We start from the raw sequence: 23,503 nt of genomic DNA, 5'->3' as shown, positions 1-23,503 counted from the left end.
GTCATCGGTCATGGTCTATCGGCGCGCACGCATAGCCTACTGCAGCCTACTTGAGTGGCAGAACACCATCCTCTTTGGGCAGAGAAAAGAGAGGGAATGTTGACCACCATGTTTATTATTTGTGAAGACTGGCGTAAATGGACAATGTTGTGTTATGTGTTTGCTTGATTAATGTATTCGCACTGGCGTTTTTTGTTTGCGATGGTCCAGGAAGTTTAAGGAACTGTGCGCAGCATAGGTGAAGTTGTAATCCCCCCCACTGTCTTGACCGTTCTGTGACCACTGACATCATCGTCATCCTCATCTTCATCCTCATAATCATTACCTACGGGTTCCTGAAGGATCTCACGTTTCGTTGCTTTTCTGCCATTCATGTGTTTATTTACTGTTTTTGCTATCTTTAAATTACAAAGACAAACTTTGCCTATCTGACGTTTGAATCACAAGGACGCACAGCAAGACAATACCCTCTGTGCGGAGACGCCAGCTGTTCAAACTCGCCCCCTCCGGGGTGAGAAGCTCGACCCTCAGGTGAGGGAGGTATCCAGTTGTTGCGCGTGCACAGGAATACCACGTGCCCAGGGGAGACGTGGGCCAAATGCATACCTGCCGACAATTACGCATTTTGTGTAGCAGATACGAATTTTGACATCAAACTACGGCGCTGTCACTTCAAAATACGGGAAAAAACAATAGCAAAGTGTGTTCATGGGCCCTTATAAATTGCTCTGTAGACTTGCAACCAGACAGAGCCGTAGACATGGCTCTGCTTGCAATTGTCTCGCGCTGGCCTTTCCATTGGCCAGCAACGTGTGTGTGTGTGTGTGTGTGGGGGGGGGGTATTGACCAATCAGAGCGCTAGTTTGGATGTCTTCATTTGTTGTGCTGCGCTGCGCTCCTCTCGAGTCGAGGCATCAGCTGCAGATATAGAAAGTTTGCTTCGAAATCACGCAAGCAGAGAGACTGGTTAATGTAGGCCTACTCCTATAATCTCTGAAACAAGTGTCCTCCTCCTGTCATCATGTATTATCCATCTTGGTACTGTCGCTGTAGTTTTACAAGTGAGCACCGTCAAAATCACCGTTTCAAAGGTAAATTGACTTTGAGAAAGGTAGCCTGTATGGGAATAGTGAATTGCTTCCAGTTGCTAAATCCGTAAACTTGTGAAAAAAGGCCGAGGTCTGTCGTAATGATGTTTCGCCGTATTTGACGGCAATATGTTGTTGCTTGTTTTGATATTGGACCGAAACGAGATTACTTCCGAATGAGAAAATGTGTCGATGACCGCGCTATAAATTAGCAGATTAGCAGCAAACTAAATTCGGTTTCCCTTTGCGCCGGATCATTTTAACTCGGGAAAATAAAGCGATAGTTCTAACGGTTGTGCTCGGAGTAGGTCTACATCCGTAACCTACCATGACACCGTATAGGAATACTGTTTCCCCCTGAGTCATGCCCCATTCTGTGAACAGGTGTAACAGGTCGTGCGTCATACCAAATATGCATCACTCCACGACTACTACCCGTAATCACGTAGGCCCTATGGCAATCTATTAATAAAATCAATTCTCCTATCATCATATATGTGCCGAACAGTGAACAATAGCCAACTCATTATGAGGGTAGATGGCCCAACTATTATGCGGAGAAGTGGGGAAAAAAAGAAGCGATGCCCCTCAAAAGTTACCGTGGAAGTTCCAAGAGCATTGGCTCAGTAGAGCCACTACATGACGCATTTTGTACTGAATGAATGCTGAAAGTGTGATTTTGATGTTAGCCCCCAACGTAATAATATTAACCTGATATTATCCTAGCTTAGATAAACTTGTCTTCATCTTTTTCTCTACTGCTGTTGCTTCTTCACAGTAGGTGACAACATCACCATTTATTAATATTGGGGGAGATGATGTAAGAATCATTACCATTCAACTTTTTGTTCATAAAAATCACTGAAATGCCTCTGTATTTTATAATCAAATTATACATTTTCCTACATGTTCCTTCTACAGCCAAAAAAATAATCAGCAAATGCTTCAATTTCATACTCAATTCCAGCTCCTTAACACCCCCCAAGTGACCAAATGCTCTGTTTGGCTGGTACATAGGATAACTTAATAGCCACTTAGGCCTACTAGCCAGACTGGTGGTATGTTTGACTAGTAAGATTAACAGCCATATTGGCTGGTGATCAATAAAGTTAATTTAGAGGCCTGAATTCCAGCACACTATATCATAGCATTTTATTGGTGTTATGGTGTGGAAAAAAAAACATCTTTCATGAAAGTTTAATAAATTATGGTAGTTCAAAGTACTGTGAAGAGCAAGATAAACTATTTGCCAGCTACACGGGATGTTAGGCTAAAATGCATTAAAATGCAGGAAATTGCATCTAAGAAAAGCATTTTTTCCTGGGGGAGGACCCCCCTGCCTGAATGAAGTGTCTCATATCTTCCCTGTTGACATTTGGCAACCCTAGGTGTAGGGCAGACTATGCAAAACAAAGTAGCCTCTCAGATGGGCCCGCCGGCGACCCCGTTGCTTTGCCATGCCAAGTTGTTGCGCCGTGAATTGCCGCGCCGCGATAAGTTGCTACTCAAAAATTTTTTTAAAGGTTGGCAGGTATGCAAATGTATTGATATGTGTGGTAAACGCTTAATATGATGTATTGAGAATTCCTATGATGTGTTTGGTATCAATCTGATGGAAATACTTTGAGTGGTGAACAGGTCTCGGTCTTGTAATTGTTTTAGGTAATGTAATAAAAATGTAGTATTTTAGGATTTGAGTACAACTTGGCTAGAAGCTAAAGTTCCCAAGCCAAACCCCTTGGCGTTAGGACAGCCCATGTTCAGGTAACTGATTGCTCATTGGTCCCTGGCTGCGGTCGTCCCACGAGGCAACCAAGTATTAAACTTTGATGTAATGATCAAATCTTTGAGTCGAAACCCGGTAAAGGGCTCCCGTGAACCTCAATTCACGTAGTATTTTCCCCTTAAGCTGGGCATACACTGTGCGATATTTTCACTCGTGGGTCTTAAGCTTCTGCTCACACTGCACGATGGAATTTCACTGTTTAAAAGTTCGCAACTCACGACTCGCGTCCTCACACTACACGAGCCGACAGTCGGATGCGAGCGAAATGCTTCCAACGTACGACGCGACAGGCATGTTTCCCCGGTCTGCATAGGAGGGAACATGCGCACCTGAGGTGGAGATGAGGTCGCGCTCAACAGCGAATCGCACGGCCCTATTAATTTGTGCATGTGAAGTGTCAAATCGGGTCGTGGCACTGCTTTAACTGTGCGATTTACGCACGAGCCATGACCAGAATTTCAAAACGTTTAGATTTTCTTGCAACCCTGCGATTGCACGATCGTGAGGCGAAATCGCTTGTCATTACCCCATGTACACTGCACGATACAAGACTCACGATTGACCTGCGATTGAGCAAGATATCGGCCCGACTCTCAAAAAGTCGTGCGAGTGCCAAATCGGGGCAAAATCGGAGCAAAAGTTGCACAGTGTAAGCCCAGCTTTAATTCAGGCAGTGCATTGGCTTCTTTCAACATTGTATTCTGTTGTAATCGTATTGTTGACACAGTAGGTCTTGTCTGACAATAAACTTTCAAACAAATCTGGGGAAGAATTCCGTTGCATATGTTTATTGTTCTGGTTATTGGTAATTCGGCAGTAAGGCTCATTCCCTGTGGATGGAGCGAGGCACACACACTTTGGACCAACTAAGATTTGGATCCGACGTCAATGGTGTTTACCTGGGGGTGAAATATGTCATGAAAACTGGGACGTACTGAGCGGGGTGATTGCATCTCTTTTGGGCCGTGTAGCCTCCGCCCGTTAACCTGAGGCAGTCGATCAGTCGCTGGACACGGAGGAAACACCTCTTCTAATAGCTGTAATACCATCCTGGCACCATGACCTCGGTCTCATTCCTTAACGACTTACGTGCAGGTCTGGGCCCTCAAATAACCAAAAGTCGCGCACTGATGGAGCACCAACGAAATGAACCCTTTACTAGCTGAACCCAGACGTAACAGAGATTGGTAGACTAATCATTTTATAACAGTAATATAGTAATTAAGTGCAATCACATAATTACATTGGACCTAGAGAGTCTTTCGACTGAGACTCTATTAATTGCGGTATTGGAAATAGGATGAAATGAAATCTTTTCTACAGTCCAGAGCGGAAGTGTTCCTGATCCTAAATAGTACCGTCGTTGGGTATTTAGGAGTTTACAAAGTGATGAATTAAATAAGTGAAAAATGATACTGGCCCTCAGAAATATGCCAGTCCTTAGGCCTAATGAGAGCAAAGGTGATTATTAGTGTGGCTTCACGTTAAACTGCGGTGCAAGCATTGTTCTGGGCTTCGCTGCTGAAGTGCGAGATTAATTCATTGCCAGTTGAGAGTTGTCAACTTTGTTTGGTTTGTCGCCCACATGAACATTTATTTTCTGGCGTCTTACATAAAAAGGCATAACTATTTTGTAGCCTATCTAACTGCAACTCAATGTAACGATTGTATTTCACTCCAACCGTGACAGGCCTATCATAGGAGGTAGCAAGCGTGTTCTCACAACTAAACAAATAATATCCTAGCTTTGAATTACAATGGGTACACATTAGAACCTGATGAGGACATGCTGGATGACAATGTTGACCCCGAGCCCCCCCCACGATCCTGAGCCCGAAGCCTCAGGAAATGCACTCAGGGACGCACTGGCTGCCAGGGTGTATGGGGCTGTTGTTTGATTCATTACTTTCTTTTTCTTGTTGTTGTTAAATAAATATTGAGACATTGCACATGTGAACCCCTCAAATTGTTGTTCTTTCATAACATATTGTTAACTTAAGTACAGCATTAGGTACTTCTGAAAAGGTTAATGAACTGTGAAATGTAGTACAGAGGTGTATTCACAGTTAAGCTGGACAAAGGGACCAAATGCAGTCCAATTTTTTTTAATGCCTGTAAACCATAGCTGTTTATCCCCATAATGTGTATCATGTTATTACACAGTAATGGTCATTTAACAGTGTTTCTCAACCTTTTTTTAGGCGAGGCACCCTTTCAATTCATGAAAAATTTCAAGGCACCCCAGTTCAACAAGCCGTAATATGGCATTGCATCCGATACCACAAAAGCTTAGAAAAGTAACACATTTGGAGACATCACACAACCTACATTCAAAGTTGCAGCTGACTGGGGCGACCTATATTTACTTAATTGTGCGTAAATGGCAGATGAAAGATTCCACTGACTAGCATTAACTTATCAATTTAGACAAATATGTATCATATTACATAATTTATTTATCAGCCACTTTTCCGCGGCACCCCTGAGGGGGCACTTCTTCTTTGTGGTGCTGGGTGTAGGTGACTCGTGTCCTGACTCTGTGTTGACAGATGAGTCCAGGGAGGGCTCTTCAGTATCCTGAGGGCCCAGAAAATCATTTGCAGGATAGTTGTAAGTGAATTGTAAGTTTGCAGGTTTCACCAGTAAACTTCATGTAAGTCTTGAATGCCTCACCTTGCGGGTATCGTCTTGTGCCCTCAAGGGCAGGGATGCCCCCAGGAGAGGGGGCTCGATTGAATGTTTAGCAGCCATGACGGCATGCATGTCCTCATAGTATTGCCACTGGTACTCCCCATTTTCGTTTCCTGACCCTGTCTTGGGGGTTCTCACCTCCTGTAATACACAAACACATGCACATAGCATATTTTATTGTTAATTGTTTAACAAACCATATATAGTAGTCATATGCCTACCTTGTATTTTTGCTTGAGGTTTTCCCACTTCTTTGAAGCCTGCACCCCGGTGACCTTTCCCTCTAGGCCTGCGTTCTTCACAAAAACCCTGTTTCACAAACAACACACACGCACACGTCAGGGGTTCATCTGACTGGAAGTCAATCTTGTGCTCCGGTCTGACTTGGTTATTTCAGAGTCCTCTGCACGTACACAGTATCGGCTACCCTAATGATGGCACAGATGACCAGACCAGAACTCAGTGAATAAATCAGGAGCACACAAAGTAGGGTACACAGATGCACAGCATGTATTTCATATTACCTAATCCTTTTTTCACATCATAGCACACAAACATGCTCCTGCTGTTTATAGACATGGACAATAAATACATTAATTATTGACTAGTTACTCACTGCCACTGCATCTTGGCTACCATCTTTGATTTAGTAAACAACTTCTCATTCTCACTCCTGTACTTGATAAGAAGGCGAGTCTGCTCTCCTGTCCCTGGGGGAAAGGGGAAAAAAGTTGACGTGATTAGTAATTATACACGAATTATAAGACAGTGCCAGTTCGTCCCAGTCCACAACGCCGTTAAACAACACTGTTTACGCCTTAATAAGGAACGCATTTATTTTGTTTAGCTTGACAAATAAAGGTTAGTTGAAAGTGAAATGTTTCACCAAGTTAGCGAGATTGGTACCTAACTAACTAGAGTAGGCTACCTGATATTCACAACAGAAGTATTTCATACCAACATTACATCACTGTTGCGCGATCACAGATAAATGTAAACCTATGGTAGCCTTTTTATTTTGAGTTATCCTCTATTCGTTATAAGCTGTGTTCGTGTACGGCTTGGTTTGACAGCTAGCTAAGAAACCAATGGCTACAAACCAATGGCAACACCGGTGTGTGAGCTAACCTTTAAATATACAACCTCGATTGCCCACTGAAAACGAGAATAGGCGAATTTGTCATGTCAAACTATGACAGCTACACGTAGGCTACGGTACCTACTTCCATAGTAGGCTATATAATGACAAACATACTTACATTTATGTGAGACGCGGTCGGTCATTTTCGCCAGCTTTTGTATCCGGACAATAATAACAGTTTATGACCCAGCACGTGCCGATGATGATCGAATGTCATGACCGTTGGCCGAACCCCTTGGTCGGCTAGGGAGGTCCCTCACCTTACGTGATGGCAAGGGGTACGGGGACGCGCATTCTAGACCTTCGTCTTCGTCACTTTGACAAATGAGACTCCACTTGGTCTCACATGAACGCGCACATCAAGACACAAGGGCAAGAACAAGGGGCAAGACAAAGTATTGAGATTCACCCTAAGTAGCCTATCCAACGGTCTTAATGTCTGTAGGCCAGGCGTCACCAACGTGGTGCCCGCGGGCGTCAGGTAGCCCTCCAGGAGCTTCCGATGTGCCCACCAAGGATTTTAGTAAACAGTGACAACTACAAAAAAATAGACACAGACAATGTTTTTCTTAATTTAAATATGAGAATTTCTTTATAACCTATGAGCAAATTATCATTCAATCATAGTGTGATTTGGGAATGATGTCAAGACATCAATAGAGGATTTCAAATAAACAAGTTGCTCTCAGTAGCTCTCGAGTAGCCCTTGGTAGCCCTTGGTAGCCCTCAGACCCAGAAAGGTTGGGGACCACTACTGTAGGCTATATTCAATAAATAACGGACCTGGCTAAATTCCGTGCAAATGCGCCACTGAAACACAGGTAACATTGACGTCACGCAATAACCCCCCCCCCCCTAATGTTGACATGAAGACGGCACCTATGTGTGCGCATCACCACCTTACTTGACTTCCACAGTTGCCAGAGGAAATTCTTAGGTCCATTATGTTACTGGTCATATTGGAGGACGGGGAAAATGCCATTTTCCAACTGGCTTTGACCTTCCACGGCTTCAACAGCATTGTGTCCCAACTCCCTAACCCCTAACCCTAATTAGCCATAGCAATGACAAATTGTAAAAATCGTTTTCTCTTACGCTACTGTAAACTCCTAAATACCCAACGACGGTACTATTTAGGATCAGGAACACTTCCGCTCTGGACTGTAGAAAAGATTTCATTTCATCCTATTTCCAATACTGCAATTAATAGAGTCTCAGTCGAAAGAGTCTCTAGGTCCAATGTAATTATGTGATTGCACTTAATTACTATATAACTGTTATAAAATGATTAGTCTACCAATCTCTGTTACGTCTGGGTTCAGCTAGTTAAGGGTTCATTTCGTTGGTGCTCCATCAGCGCGCGACTTTTGGTTATTTGAGGGCCCAGACCTGCACGTAAGTCGTTAAGGAATGAGACAGAGGTCATGGTGCCAGGATGGTATTACAGCTATTAAAAGAGGTGTTTCCTCCGTGTCCCGCGACTGATCGACTGCCTCAGGTTAACGGGCGGAGGCTACACGGCCTAAAAGAGATGCAATCACCCCGCTCATACGTCCCAGTTCTCATGACATATTTCACCCCCAGGTAAACACCATTGACGTCGGATCCAATCTTTGTTGGTCCAAAGTGTGTGTGCCTCGCTCCATCCACAGGGAATGAGCCTTACTGCCGAATTACCAATAACCAGAACAATAAACATATGCGTAGACCAAACGGAATTCTTCCCCAGATTTGTATGAAATTTTATTAGCAGACAAAACCTACTGTGTCAGCAATACGATTACGAACAGAATACAATGTTGAAAGAAGCCAATGCACTACCTAAATTAAGGGGAAAATACTACGTGAATTGAGGTTCACGGGAGCCCTTTACCGGGTTTCGACTCAAAGATTTGATCATTACATCAAAGTTTAATACTTGGTTGCCTCGTGGGACGACCGCAGCCAGGGACCAATGAGCAATCAGTTACCTGAACATGGGCTGTCCTAACGCCAAGGGGTTTGGCTTGGGAACTTAAGCTTCTAGCCAAGTTGTACTCAAATCCTAAAATACTACATTTTTATTACATTACCTAAAACAATTACAAGACCGAGACCTGTTCACCACTCAAAGTATTTCCATCAGATTGATACCAAACACAAGCGTATGATTTTAATACATCATGGACACATCTAGAATACATTTTAAGTCTGGCCTGCCGGTTCAAAGTTCTTTGTCTACCAGTTTCCCGCCAAAAGGTCCACAGAGCCAAGTGGTGCTTGGCCACCTGGAGGTGTGAATGGCCCGGGGGGCAGACAGGGGTCTGCTAATCTTATCTGATGGCCGGTGGTCATGCAGAGTTGAGTGGCAGGAAGGCAGACAATGCAATCAGTTGAAATGCAATCAGTCTTTGAATTCAGTGACTCAATAGCCAGATGAGCAAAAGTTTACCTTTGTAATTAAAAGAGAGCAAAAACAGTAAATAAAGCAGTAAAGGAACAAAGGTCAGGAAGGAAAGCCACAGACGTAGTGGAGCCGATGTCAGGTCCAGGTGTGGGGAATATTACGCTAACTTTGGAACCGAAGGTTGTAAAAGGTTTTCATTGTTTTTTTTGTCGTCATAGCAGCATGCTACGAGTAATTAGCTGCTAGTTAGTTTTTGTTTAACAATTTCTGAACCGTACGTGCTACAGACTTCCCGTTTTTTTTTTTTTGAGTATCGCTGCAACATGCCACATCCTGTACTTGTACATGTGTTCTCTAGTCAATGAGAGTCTTTCATTCGGTTTCTCTTTGTCCACCTGCTCATTTCAGTCAAGCTCCAGCAGAAGGAAGGAAAGGTTTTCAGTCTGTGAGACCATGTTATGGAAATTTGAGAGAAAGAGATAACCAAAATGTCTGAAAGGAAGTAAGTTTGCTTTTCTGCTGTTTTTTTAATTGCTGAGTAATCACTACAGTACAAGAGTTCATTTTATACACTATTTGTGTGGATTAAAGTCATTAGACTTTCAATGCTGATGACAACTCTTAGTGTGTGCATGCACATTCGTCGGTTAGCGCCTTTCTTTTGTAATGACTATACCTACCCATGAGGAAGGGAGTTTGTAGCACCTTTGTGTGTGGAGCAATGTCATTAGAATAAAACTGAGGCCAAGTTGCAATTCCACAGCATTAGGAGATTCCAAATACCGAGTCTCTTGGTCTAACCCATTTGCTGATGACTTGCAAGGGACTGAATTTCCGGAAACTAAGTGTATGTCCCTAACCTTCATCTAACTTTTTTGTTTTTCTTTTCATTATTCTTTGGATGTTTTCACATATGCAATTACTTGTTCTTCAGACAAGTGAAATGCACCTTATGCGGCCGGTCTTACAATTGGCTGGGGCAGCATCTGGATAAGTATCATGGTGTCAAAAACCCAAAAGAAATGAAGCTCCTGAAAATGATGATGACGGGACGGTGATTTTATTTTTTTTTACAATATAGTATCAACTCAATGTCAGATATACTAACCCTTGATGATAGTGTATTTTGTTGAGTTCTGTTCATTAAGCTTTATTTTCTTTTGTGTGCTTTAGTGGATATAAGGAAGATTTAGAGTGTTTGTCCTGCCAGAGAACATATGATCGCATTGACAAGCATTTTAAAGGATGGCATGAGGAGTGGACGGTGAGGGTGATGCTTTTTGAACAGATTTTTGCATACACATTATTGGGAATATCCCAAATACACTGGCTGTAGTTCCTACTAAATCATGACGCATATTTCTTATTAATTAGCCTGCGCAACGCCGAGACATGCATATGCAGGCGGTTAAGAGGGTGGTAATAGCAGGCCTGAGAAGGGACTCCAATCCAGCTATACCAATGGTGACAACCCTTGACGTAACAGCGGAGGACTTGGAAAACATCCAAGGCCTACCCGTTCCACCTCCAGAGAGCAACCTCCAATGCTGCCGGCCCCTCTGGCGCTGGTAGCTCTTTGGAATGCCCCGGATGCCGAGTTAGGGATGAGGCAAACCGCAAATTGTGAAACCACATCTGGATGTTGAAGCTGTACATTACCAACATGAAAAAGAAACGGAAAGAGAAAAGCCAAAAGCCAAGAGACCTTATCGTGGATGTCGACGTTGATACACCGGGCTTTGGTATGCATGTTTTTTCCCCTACAGCTCTCCAGAGATTTATTTCCTTTCTTAGCAGAGTCAGCCATGGTCAAGATGTTGACTTAAGTAGAGAAGATCAGAGGTTTAAATCTTACACTTACCTCCCCGTACACCTCAATTCATGGTTGAAGAATCCCTGAGCAAGACAACCAAACCCACATCACTCCAGGGACTGTAACCAATATCCTCTACTTAATGGTAAACCGCATTGGAAAACAACTGTCAACTAAGGGAAATGTAATTTAACAATAACTACTGTATTTTTGTAGAGAAACTCCTCATCCAATATGCAGACCGAGATGCCCTTAGAAAAGGGACGGCAAAAGACAAGGACAACGCCCAACAGCGCGTTTCGACTGTTAGAAAATTTCTCATTTACGCTGCAGGGGGCAACGTGCCTCCATCAAACCTTCTCTTCTTGGCTGATTACAGCAACGTTCAACAGTAAGTACTGACATGTGATTGATGATCGCTCTTCTGGTCCTATGTGTCAAAGATGTTGCCGTTTGCATGAAATTCCCCCAAAACACCTTTTTTAAACTTGTCTTTAGGGCTTTACGGGTGTGGAAGGAGCAAGGGCTGAAGCCCACAACTAAAGCTTAAAATTATAAGCGTCCAGGATTTCCTGACATGGATCGGGAGGGTCTTGCCCCCATGCGTCAGGCTCTCTCAACGCAGGCTGGGGGGCTGCAGGAGGAGTTGCGGAGGGAGCTCCGGAAACTTAGGGGCGAGCTCACCAGCCACCGAGTGAATGTCCGACGTAAAAAAAGTTGGTAAGGCTCTCAATATCTGCTTTATTTTATTGTACTTAAATGCATTCTTTTCTATTCCATTAATAAAAGTAAGTTTAAGTCTATTCTATTCTATTCTACATTCCAGACAAAATCCTCCCCCTCGATACTCACAAGAGTTGGATCAAGACATCAACTCACACCTTGTGAAATATTTCAGTAAGTCTTTATATAAGTTTGCATATCCAAAATTATAAGGGTGTTACCGACTTAAAATTGTTAATGCATTATTTTTCCTGTTTTTTTTAATCTACGTAATCTTAGATATCGCCATGAAAAGAAAGACCAGGGTTGCGATACACAAATTTCTCTCCCTGTTGGCCGGCCTTATAGTAGGGGAGACCGGCCACAGGTTGGCTCAAAAACATGATGGTTGAGGAGGCAAAGAGTGCAAAATCGTGTCACGTCATCTACGTATGTTTTCATCTCCATTCATCTGTCAAGTAAAGTTATGTCATATATTGTAATGTAATATAATATAATGTGCAATGTCTGTTTTACTCATTGTGTCCTCTAACAGGTGAAAGACCATAAAACTCGAGCAACTTTTGGCGATGCCCCGGTGATCATCAGCCACCAGGTCTACGTAACGATCACAAAGTAACTGGAGGCAAGGAAGGGGCTTGAGGGCTGGGGAGGCCCCCACGTCTTCTCGAGCATGAGTGGGGGAATTGCCCCAGCTCTATTGGAGTTCCACAGGAAAGTTTGGGTGGAATTGGGCATGCCGGGGAATGCGCCAACCTTCAGCGGATTGAGGGATACAATCGCCACACATGTGAGTCACATTATTTGTGTATGCATGTATTAATGTATGCATTTATGCATGTATGTATAAGTATGTATAAGCATGTTCTCTTCTTAGGCCGTAAAAACGTCCAACACGGTTGAAGGCCATAAGATGGCTGGCCAAATGTGCCACGACCTGTCGACAAACCAAAAGTTCTATCAAGCTTGCCCAACACCGGATGAGGTCGAGGAAATCAGAGGGCTAATGCTCACGAAGATGGTAGGGGAGTAGGAGTTGAAAGATGATGACGATAAGGAGAACGAGGAGGCAGCAATGGACAAGGAAGGCAATGAGGAGCAGGAGGAGGAGGAGGAGGAGAACGAGGACCTGAGGGATGAGGAGGAGGAAGATGAGGGAGACTCGGACTGTGGGATGAAGGAGGAGAAAAAGCCGGATGGAGGAAAAGGAAGAGCAAGTGGAAAGAGAAAACGGAAGTCCTCACCGAAGAGCAAGCAATTCGTCGACTCCTCTGATGAAGAGGTTAGGTCGCCAAAGCGCAAAAACTTGGGAAGAATTGTGTCCTCTGAGGAAGAAGAAGAGGTGTTGGAGAGAGAGATGGAGGTGTCGGAAGAAACTCCAAAAAAGAAGACCAGGAGGGCTCTCTTCACCGTAAGTCTGACTTCCTGTTTCTTATTTAGTAGAAAAGTCGCACTCTCAGGTGGGATTCTTGTGTTTTACTCATATTTCTGTCTGACTTCTTTCATCAGTCACCAAAATACATGGAAGACACCGCGGCCAAAGACTCGGCCAGGGCTGAGCGGTTGAAAGCGCTTAAGGTACATATTTCCTATACTGAGTTTTTGGAATTTTCCCATCCAGTTAGTTAGGCTTAGGAACTCAGTTTTTGGAATTATAATGATTTTTTGGAATTTTCCCATCCAGTTAGTTTGTTAGGCTTACGGACTCAGCTTTTGGAATCATCTCATTCATGGGACTGATAATTTGGCTGAAAAACATTGATGAGAGAGACAGACAAACAAGGAAATACCGACTTCAAACTTAAACATCAACTTCAAAAGAAAAACATTGCAGAAGCGAAGCGTAAATTGGCGAGAATCTCTGTGCCTTTAACACGCCTCACCCCAAGGCGCTTGAGGAAGTGGACAGCTCTAGGGTACACAAAGCTGAAAAGAATGCTGATGTATTAAGGAAAGCATGTCTAGAATTAGGAATAGTTGATGTATGGAGAGAATTCCACCCAGGGAAAAAAGAATACACCTGTTATTCAGGAAGGCACTCAATATACAATAGATTAGATTACTTCTTTATGTACGAAAACAATACTAATCTAGTTAAAACATGTCAGATTAGCTCCATTAATATATCTGACCATGCCGCTATTTCTTTGACTTTAAACCTTAATGGAAAAAAGGGCAAATCTTTGTGGACACTGAACAATTCACTATTAGAAGAAACTGCATTTATTGAAAAATTGAAATTGGAACTAAAATTATATATGGAAATGAATGATACACCGGATATAGACCCAGTTACTTTATGGGAAACAATGAAAGCAGTGTTAAAAGGAATAATTATATCTTACTCCTCTGTGAGAAGTAGATCAAAAGTCGCACTTGAAAAACAATTAACGCATGAAATAAAATATTTAGAGTTGCAACACAGCCGGACAAATAATAAAGAGGTGAAGTTAGAACTGGAAGATAAAAGGAAAAAATTAGATAAACTGCGTATGATGGAGATTGAGAAATTAATGAAATTCACGCAACAGGAGCAGTATGATGGAGGACCAAAAGCACTGAAAGTACTGGCCTATAAATTAAAGAAACAACAAAAGAGGACACATATAACGCAAATTAACAGTGAGCAAGATAAAGTGATAAGGGACAAAGATGAGATAGCAGAAGAATTTGCAAAATATTATGAAGAACTATATAAGACAGACAAAGAAGTAGATAAAGAACATATCCAGAACTATCTTAAAAAGCTTGAAATACCAAAAGTAGCACCAGCCAAAAATAAAATGTTAACAATGCCTATTACCTTGGAAGAAGTAAATATGGAAATTCAAGGTTTAAAACAAGGGAAATCACCAGGTGACGATGGCTTCACAAATGAATTCTATAGAGCACTTAAAGATCAACTTAGCCCCATACTGGTACAAGCCTATAATCATGCGCTAGACACAGGAAGATTGGCCCCAACTTGGTCATCTTCCACAATCACTCTGATCCATAAAGAAGGGAAAGATCCAAGAGACTGTGCATCTTATAGACCAATATCATTATTAAATACAGACCACAAAATAATAACATCAATCCTTGCAAAAAGATTAAAACACATTATTTCAGATATTATAAATACTGATCAATGTGGATTTATACCAGGTCGCCTTCTAACAGACAACATAAGAAGAACTTAAAATATAATTGACTATGTAAATAAAAAGGAAAAGGAATCTCTACTTATGTTGACTTTAGATGCAGAAAAAGCTTTTGATCTAGCACAATGGCCATTTATGTTTGAAACAATGTTAAGTTTTGGCTTAGAGGAGAAATTCTGCCAATGGATTAAAGCAATATACACTAAACCTGTTTCAACAGTCAAAACAAACGGTACATTATCCAGACAATTTACCATTCAAAAGGGTACAAGACAAGGTGACCCTCTCTCCCCACTTCTTTTTACAATCTATATAAATAAAAATATTAAAGGGATCGAAATTGGAAAGGAAACGCATAAATTATCACTATTCGCTGATGACATTATACTTTATCTGACTTCCCCAGAGCATTCATTACAGCACTTGATGGGTGAGATAGAAGAATACAGTAATATTTCAGGATACAAAATTAATAAAACCAAATGTGAGGCTTTAACTATTGGAAGGGAAATGAATACATCATTAAAACAGCAGTACAGTATTAAATGGGACTCCAAAGTTATTAAATATTTAGGAATACGCATTAGTCAAAATTTGAATGATTTATACGAAAACAATTATACCGCTTTAGAATTGAAGATAGGTAACGACCTTAACAGGTGGAAATTAATCCCTGAAGGTATATACAGTAGGGTTGAAACTATTAAAATGATGGTGCTTCCTCAACTACTCTTTTTATTTCAAGCATTACCAATTGTATTACCACCAACATTCTTTAGTACATGGAATAAAAAACTTTCCGATTTCATATGGAATGGTAAAAAACACAGGATTAAATTTCAGATACTAACTCAACCTAAAGAAGAAGGAGGTTTAGGAGTTCCACATCTACAAAATTACTGTTTTGTGTAGTGGGGCGGGGTAAAGTTCAATAAGTAGTCGACTACGCCATGGGGAATAGCCCCAACAACCAACCAAAACCTCAATCACTTGGTAATACCAGAAGGTTAAGCACACAGGTTCGTTGCAATTAAAGAGCAGAGACAGAATTCCATTCACATGATATAATTTATTTAAAGACAAATCAAAACCTGGTATGGTAAGGAGAGGGAAGGAATATGCAGTTAACTAATAGTTTATTGACAATAGGGCATTAGGCCAAGACACAGACAGACATGATGCATACATACAACATTCACAGGAGTGGAGGAGGGACCCACCAGAGGGAGGCGTCTCTTCAGTAACAGAGGCCCAAGAGGCCACACGTGGACTATAGTGATACTACAAACACACAATTGGAAGCTACACTACTACACACTGTAAAGAGTGCAACACACCACAACAAGAGGGCACCTGCCACTAGGTAACCAGCCTCCCTTCTGAGAACCCGCTCCACTCCTGGAATAAGAGACAGAATGACACATGAAGCGGGACAAACAAAAACACATAGGCCACTTGGACCAATGCGCTTCACCTGGCATGCAAGGGTTAAATTGTGACAAATAAGGCAGATAGCCAAGCAAGCAAAATAGCACGGCAAAACAAATCAAAGCAAGCAAAATAATGGCATGGCAAGCAAAGCAAAAGAAGTCACACCATGCAAACCCAAAAGAAATACAGCACTGCAAGCTAAATTAACCCAGCACACCCAGATAAGCGCAGCCAAAAGCCATGCATAAAGTAGGCCAGACAGAGCCAAACACTGGATTGACAAGACAAACAAAACAAAATACAAATAGAAGGGAAACAAACAAAAAGCTACGATCACACACACACGCACGCGCACGCACACACACACACACACACGTCCGCGTCCAGAGGGCACTGGCCCCAAAGCTGTGGGCAGCGAAAGTTAGCAGCAGACGTACGGATTGGACAGAGACAAAACAGCGGCACAGCTATCAGCTGGTAGACTGAGGATTCCAACTGACCAAGGAGTCAGGCACCTATGAATGTGGAAGCAAATTACTACTAGAAGTAACATGATTTAAGACATACCGGTGGAATCATCATCATTAATTACATACCACCGCAGATGATGTCGCTGAAGCACAGAAAGTAGAGAACGAGCGCTCCGCCCCAACGCAACCTGTGGAGTGAGGGCGATTTAGTTGAATGCGCGTAAAGAAAATTAAAACCAACTAAAGTTAACACATCCATTTTACATACCGTCAATCGGGTTTAGGTCACGGACGCCTAGTCCTCGCTTTTGCACCACGACTCAATGCGACCACCACACGCAGCAGAGAAACCAGAGACAGGGGAGGTAGCCACCTGAGCAACCCCTCCCGTAAACAGAGGATTTGCATGAAGCTGTGCGCTTAAACACTTAAAATACATGAACACAAAGGCATCGAGCATACCTTTCACAAACGGGAGATGTCCTCAACCTCCACTTCAAACGCGGAGCACAAGCAGAGAAAGCGCTGAGTTACTCCTGCCACAAACAACTCACATTAGGATCCATACGCTTACACGCTAAACAGATAGGCGCACAAAGATTCAACATACCTTCCACACAATGAGGTTATCTCCAGCTCCACTTCCAACGCGGAGCACAAACCGAATCAGATCAGATCAAGCGAATGGTCAAACAACCAGTGTCACTCATCACGGTCGCACAGCCTAAACAAAGAATAAAAGCTCTCCTGATCACTAATTGATTACCATCCGCCGTGGGTGTAACATCCTTACGGTAGCGTGTCAGGAGGACGTCAGCTCCTACGTCATTACGGTAATGTGTAGTCAACAGGCACATGGGCGCAGCCTTTCCCATTACATTTACAACACAGATTATAACAATAACGAAATGGATGGGAGGAGATCTTGGAACAAAATGGATTAGTATTGAAAAGGAAATATCAAATGGTGTGATCGGCTCACTGCCTTTCCTCAGAACAGATACACAAAAACAATACCTACAAACATTCTGCATCAGTAACACAATAAAGAACTGGAGACGATTATGTAAGTATTTAAAAATCCACAGTAACAGTGTGAGATTAAGACAAATGAGGTATGATCCAGACTTCAAGGCAACACATGATAACATCTTGGAACAGTGGGCAGAAGCAGGATTAACCATATTTGCACAACTCTCTGAAAAAAATATACTTCAAACATTTGAAACCCTAGCAGCTAGTTACAACCTACCACAAAAGCATTTCTTTAAATACTTACAGGTAAGGAGTTACATTCAACAAAATACTGAAAAGGAAACAAACAGTGTGTTAAATTTTCTGTTAAATTATAGAAACAAAAGGGAAAGTCGAGGTGGATTAGCAGGGGCCTATAAAACAATACAAAAAATGGAAAAGATGATGTATAATGCAAAAGAGAAATGGGAGAAGGAAATGGCGATAAACATCTCAGACAATGAATGGAGAGAATCCTGGAAAGAGAATTTTGAAACAACACAAACAAAGTACTGGAGGGAGTTTGGCTGGAAAATAAATCAAAGGTTCTTTTTGGTACCAATTCAGAGTGTTCATTTGCTAGGATCTGAAGGGAAATGCTGGAGAGGATGTGGGGAGCAAGGTACACATACACATGTGTTTTTCTCATGCCATAAAATTACACCATTCTGGGAAGAAGTGATAGAGCCATTTCGCATATCTTTGGACTAAAAGAACCTCTAAAGCCAATTCATCTCTTAGGCATTAACATAGCACACATAATTAAAAGAAAACAATATAAACTATTCAACCTTTTAAGACTAACAGCAATAAAACAGATCACTAGGTTATGGAAACAGCAAAAACAACCAGAATTAAGATTATGGTACAATACGATAGAGAAGGTACTAGATATGGAAAAAAAATATATATTTGCCTCCAGAAATAACATAGAAAAATGGAATAAATTGTATCCAAACAACTTACTTAATAAAACGCACAGTTACTTTAAAAGATAATGAAGGTTATATCACAAGGATCACATTAGCTTAGTATACATATTCAGTGTAATAAGATGCATTTCAAACAGCAAACTATATATATATATATTGAAGACTTTCTTACATACCCACATACATGACACAACACTACAGCACATACAGGACACAACACTACAGCACATACATCTCACACACTTGCACACAGACCAGTAAATTATTTCTTCTCTCTCTCTCTCTCTCTCTCTCTCTCTCTCTCTCTCTCTCTCTCTCTCTCTCTCTCGCTCTCTATGTTTTTATGTTCTCATACTCTCTTTTGTTTTGTTTTTTGTGCTTATTGTATGCGTCAACTGTCTAGTGTCGATTTAATGTACAAAAAAAAAAGAAGGATTTATAGAAGTACAGAAGTGTGCATGTGAAGGGAAATGGACCTCTGGGGATGGGTATTGTTTACTGGAAACTGAAATGATTATTGAACTGTATAGTACTTGATGTGTGATGTTAGTGAACTGCCGAACCATTGTCCAAGATGTTGTTGGTAAACTACATTGAGATATTGTACACTAAGCTACTTTCTATAAATAAAGTAATAAAAAAAAGAGGAAGTGGACAGGTAAGTAACTGCCCAATCATTTTACTTTGTGTGTGGACTGTGCAGTTGAAATAAGGAACTGAATTAGTTCAGTGCGCTTTATATGTCTGTAGGCCTGAAAACGCCCGAGAAGCCAGCTGCAGCCGATGCACCCCCCTCGTCTGCATGTAAATTCAGCCCGTCCAATCCGTATCGCAGATGCGGCCCCGTCCCTTAACCCCTTTCCCTTCAATGTTTCAAATGTTAATGTTTTTAATGTTTATTGTTTGAATTGTTCAGATACTTTTTTGTTTTAAGATTCAAATGTTTTAAAGGAAGTATCTGTAGCTGTTTTAACTCTCTAAAGTATGGTTTTAATGACCAAAGGTTTTAAAAGAAGTGTCCTCTGTTTTGAGTATCTTAAGTATGGTTTTTACGTTCAAAGTATCTGATGTTTTATCTGTCTAAAGTAGTTGCTGTCAATCATTAAAATCTTTTTTTTTTTTAAACTGATTGAAAACAAAAAACAAAACAAAAAAAGATTTTTTTTGGTGCTGTTTTTGCACAACTCTTGTGGTGTAACAGTAACACAGCCACTCTCTGGGTGGAAATTCCAGGTGCAACTCCTGGCAAGGGTGTGATCTGATTCAGCCCAAAAAATCTACATAAATTAACCAAACTCCAAGATCAAATGTCTATTCTCAACACCAACCATAAAATGTGAATACCAAGTCTCTATCCTAGTCACCCCACATACAAATGAAGTCTGCGATCCAAATTCATTGAATTTTTGGGAACCCTAATGCCACAAATTAAGTCTGAATGCTAAAATCTAGGTCTTAGTGCCAAAAATTAAGTCTGAATGCCAAATTCTAGGTCTAGGGTTCCAGAAACCCTAATGCCACAAATTAAGTCTGAATGCCAAAATCTAGGACTTTGTGCCAAAAATTAAGTCTGAATGCCAAATTCTAGGTCTGATTTCCAGAAATGAAGCCTAAATGCCAAAATCTTGGTCTAGGGTTCAAGAAACCCTAGTGCCAAAAATTAAGTCTGAATGCCAAAAACTAAGTCTGAATGCCAAATTCTAAGTCTAGGGTTCAAGAAACCCTAATGCCAAAAATTAAGTCTGTAAGCCAAAATCTAGGTCTTAATGCCAAAAACTAAGTCCGAGTGCCAAATTCTAGGTCTAGGGTTCCAAGTCAACGTTTTATGTTATAATTATGTTATTATATATATATATATGTATTTATCTTATTAGGTCGTCAAGACAGCGGAAAAAGATATGGTGAAAGGCATGGTGTCAATAATGTGCCACAGTGAAAAAATCAACAAGACCTACTACCAGGCCATCGACAGCCCGGAGGAGGTGATAAAAATACGCCAGGTAATGATGGACAAACTTCTCGGAGAAGACAAGAGGAAGAAGCAAGACGAGGAGTCCTTCGCACCGGCGGAACAGGAGGAAGAGGAGGATGCTGGCCAGAAGGAGGATGACGGGCGGGAGGAGAAGGAGGAGGAGGAGCAGGAGGGGGAGGAAGATGACCAGGATAGCGACGACTCAGATGAGTCGTTAGTATTTAGTAGAAAAGTCAAACTCTCAGGTGTGATTCTTGCATTTCTTTCAGTCAGTTAGCACTACAGACAACAGACAGGGTGAATGAATACTTGACAACTTGGATGCCTTAGCGTAACAGACACACGGCCTATGCCATGGCCCACCTACAATGGCTGAACAGTAAGTTAAATAATGTTGTATTTACAGAATGGCGTCATCAGATGTTTACATTCCATGAGAAATGGGAGGGTGGTTGTGAAGATATTTGTGTCATCTGAAATGTTACTGCTTATTGGATTATAGGTGTGGTGAGCTGGAGCAAGCTGTCACCTGGCCATAGTAGGCTCCAGAACAGAAGGCCTTACAAAATCGGCCAGTGCCGCCAATTGATGTGCGGATGGCTGTACAAAGACTGCAGGGCTGGTTATGTCGGCAATGGCCAGCGGGGAGTGCGGCGCGGATTTTATTCCACTGACGACTGGCCTGGCTACTGCTGCTGGGAATGTTGCGTTATAGAGGGGGGGGGAGGGGGGGGGGGGGGGAGTATTTGTAAATAGGGTTTGGGGTGATGGGGGATATGTATATTTCAGGGCTATAAATCTAAACTGGCAAATGTTCTGTTGTCCCTTTTTGTTTTATTTATTTATTTATTTTTGAAGAAAAAAGAAGAAGAAGAAGAAGAAAAAACAGAAACTGTTATGTTTTTGAATATGTTGTGTTTCTTTGGGTGATGGAAATAATTAAAATATTAATGTGTTGACAATGAATTTGTTATTAAAGGGACACTCCACCCATTTTGCATTAGGCTTTCCATTGCTAGACACCCAGTCATACTTTTGAATGGTCTTGCAAAAATCTCTCAATTCCCCCTGAGATAGGAGAAACCCGCATTCATCTCTTAACACTTCCTATGTCAATGATGTAAAAATGGTCATTTTGCATCATCGACATAGGAAGTGTAAGAGAGGTGGATTTCTGTTGAGACTACAAGCCTTTTCCCCACCTTTTCAACCCCGCCCATAGGGGGTTGGACCTAATGCTCTAACAGACCTATCACAGATCAGTGTCCCAGTGCTTTTGAAATCACTGGCATTGAGGCTCCGGTAAGCAGTGTTGCCAGATTGGGCTGTTTCCCACCCAATTGGGCTGCTTGGGATGGCCGTCTGCGGGTAAAAATGGCATTTTACAGGAAAACTCGCCCAATCTTTCCCATCGACATCAATAGAATTGGGCGGGATTTAGTGCTTCCAGGCGGGTTTTGAGCATTTTTTGGGCTGGAAATCATCAGCCTCATCTGGCAACACTGCCAGTAAGTCACTGGCATAGCTGGAAAGGAGAAGCTGGACCACACTGCAGCTTAGTTTTCAAGACTTTATTTTGTGCACACACCCGACCAACGTTTCGGTGTTGCTACACCTTCTTCAGAGTCAAATGATAGCAAGAGAGAGACACACATTTCAAGACTTGACATTCACAGGTGATCCCACTTGGTTTGGCTAAATTGGTCTCATCTCATTGCAGGTAATTGACCCCACCCCCCAACACCAGGACAAGATTGCAGACAATTAGACAGAGAGGCTTCGTAGAAAGGCATTTTGGATTCATACTCTAAACACTATGTCTTGCTCTCTGTAACAAATTGTTCCAGCATCGCGGCTGTGGTCTTGTAATAATTGTAGCTGTGGTTTTATTGACAATGTTCTTTGTGTATTGTTTTTTTCACTTTTTTATTTTGTTTTGGGAAGTTGGCAAGCTGTCTAATTGTCTACAATCTTGTCCTGGTGTTGGGGGGTGGGGTCAATTACCTGCAATGAGATCAGACCAATTTAGCCAAACCAAGTAGGATCACCTGTGAATGTCAAGTCTTGAAATGTGTGTCTCTCTCTTGCTATCATTTGACTCTGAAGAAGGTGTAGCAACACAGAAAGGTTGGTCGCGTGTGTGCACAAAATAAAGTCTTGAAAACTAAGCTGCAGTGTGCTCCAGCTTCTCCTTTCCAGTGATGTCTGTCCCACTGTGATGCACCTGCAAGCAGGGTTGCCAGATGAGGCTGATGATTTCCAGCCCAAACAATGCTCAAAACCAGCCTAGAAGCTCAAAATCCCGCCCAATTCTATTGATTTCTATGGCTAAAATTGGGCGGGTTTTTCTGCTAAATGCCATTTTTACCCGCACACGACCATCCTAAGCAGTCCAATTGGGCGGGAAACAGCCCAATCTGGCAACACTGCCTGCAAGCTGAGGGAGGGATGATGCATAGAGTCCCAAATAACTGGGTGTGGCCTGTGGAACTTGAGCATTGCAGTGCATTATGGGGATTGTTGTCACAAATCCACAAGCACTAAAAGTCATTTTCTGCCTTTTCTTGGCCAAGAAGGCACCAAATTAGAAATGTATGTTACTATTCTACTATAAATATGACCCACTTTCAGTAACATATTCATGTCTCCACCGGTGGAATGCCCCTTTAATGTGTGCATAATAAATGATCATGATCATGATGATATCCTGCTCTTCTTTGATGTCATAGCTGGTGCTATGGGGGAAGGGATGGTGGCCTCAGGGGCCATTCCGACTATGTAATTGTCATTCCAAGTCATTTTAACATTGTTGCAAGTACGTAAAGGCGCGTGAACAATGTTCTAACTCAATTGGCATTTGCAACAATGTTGCTACATGAGCAGAAGTCGAGAGAGTGACAGTGCAATTACAGG

The 23,503-nt window shown here is 41.9% G+C and overlaps 1 protein-coding gene and 1 long non-coding RNA gene across 2 annotated transcripts; one reads left to right on the top strand and one right to left on the bottom strand.

Annotated features, from left to right (window-relative positions):
• The first annotated feature begins 12,588 nt into the window (after positions 1 to 12,588).
• LOC134467654 (uncharacterized) lies at positions 12,589 to 16,047 on the top strand. Its single transcript, XM_063221493.1, has 3 exons — positions 12,589 to 13,039; positions 13,138 to 13,206; positions 15,973 to 16,047. The coding sequence occupies exons 1-3, from the start codon at positions 12,704 to 12,706 to the stop codon at positions 16,045 to 16,047; spliced, it is 480 nt and encodes a 159-aa protein (XP_063077563.1). The 5' UTR covers positions 12,589 to 12,703.
• A 566-nt stretch (positions 16,048 to 16,613) lies between these two features.
• LOC134467307 (uncharacterized) lies at positions 16,614 to 17,200 on the bottom strand. The gene is made up of 3 exons (XR_010038509.1): positions 17,135 to 17,200; positions 16,941 to 17,056; positions 16,614 to 16,860 (listed from the first exon to the last, which is right to left on the bottom strand). It is a non-coding gene; the product is annotated as an uncharacterized LOC134467307 (long non-coding RNA).
• Between the last annotated feature and the right edge of the window lie 6,303 nt (positions 17,201 to 23,503).

The sequence above is a fragment of the Engraulis encrasicolus genome, chromosome 17 (assembly GCF_034702125.1).
Source record: "Engraulis encrasicolus isolate BLACKSEA-1 chromosome 17, IST_EnEncr_1.0, whole genome shotgun sequence".
Taxonomy (NCBI): Eukaryota; Metazoa; Chordata; class Actinopteri; order Clupeiformes; family Engraulidae; genus Engraulis; species Engraulis encrasicolus.
This window is presented reverse-complemented; position numbering and strand designations above follow the sequence as displayed.

What these genes read in the sequence shown, in the direction of transcription:
- LOC134467654 (XM_063221493.1), top strand. Translation starts at nt 12,704, where the DNA reads ATGGACAAGGAAGGCAATGAGGAGCAGGAGGAGGAGGAGGAGGAGAAC. An exon ending in CCAGGAGGGCTCTCTTCACC is followed by an intron (nt 13,040 to 13,137) that starts GTAAGTCTGACT and finishes TTCTTTCATCAG; the next exon opens with TCACCAAAATACATGGAAGA. An exon ending in AGCGGTTGAAAGCGCTTAAG is followed by an intron (nt 13,207 to 15,972) that starts GTACATATTTCC and finishes CAACATTCACAG; the next exon opens with GAGTGGAGGAGGGACCCACC.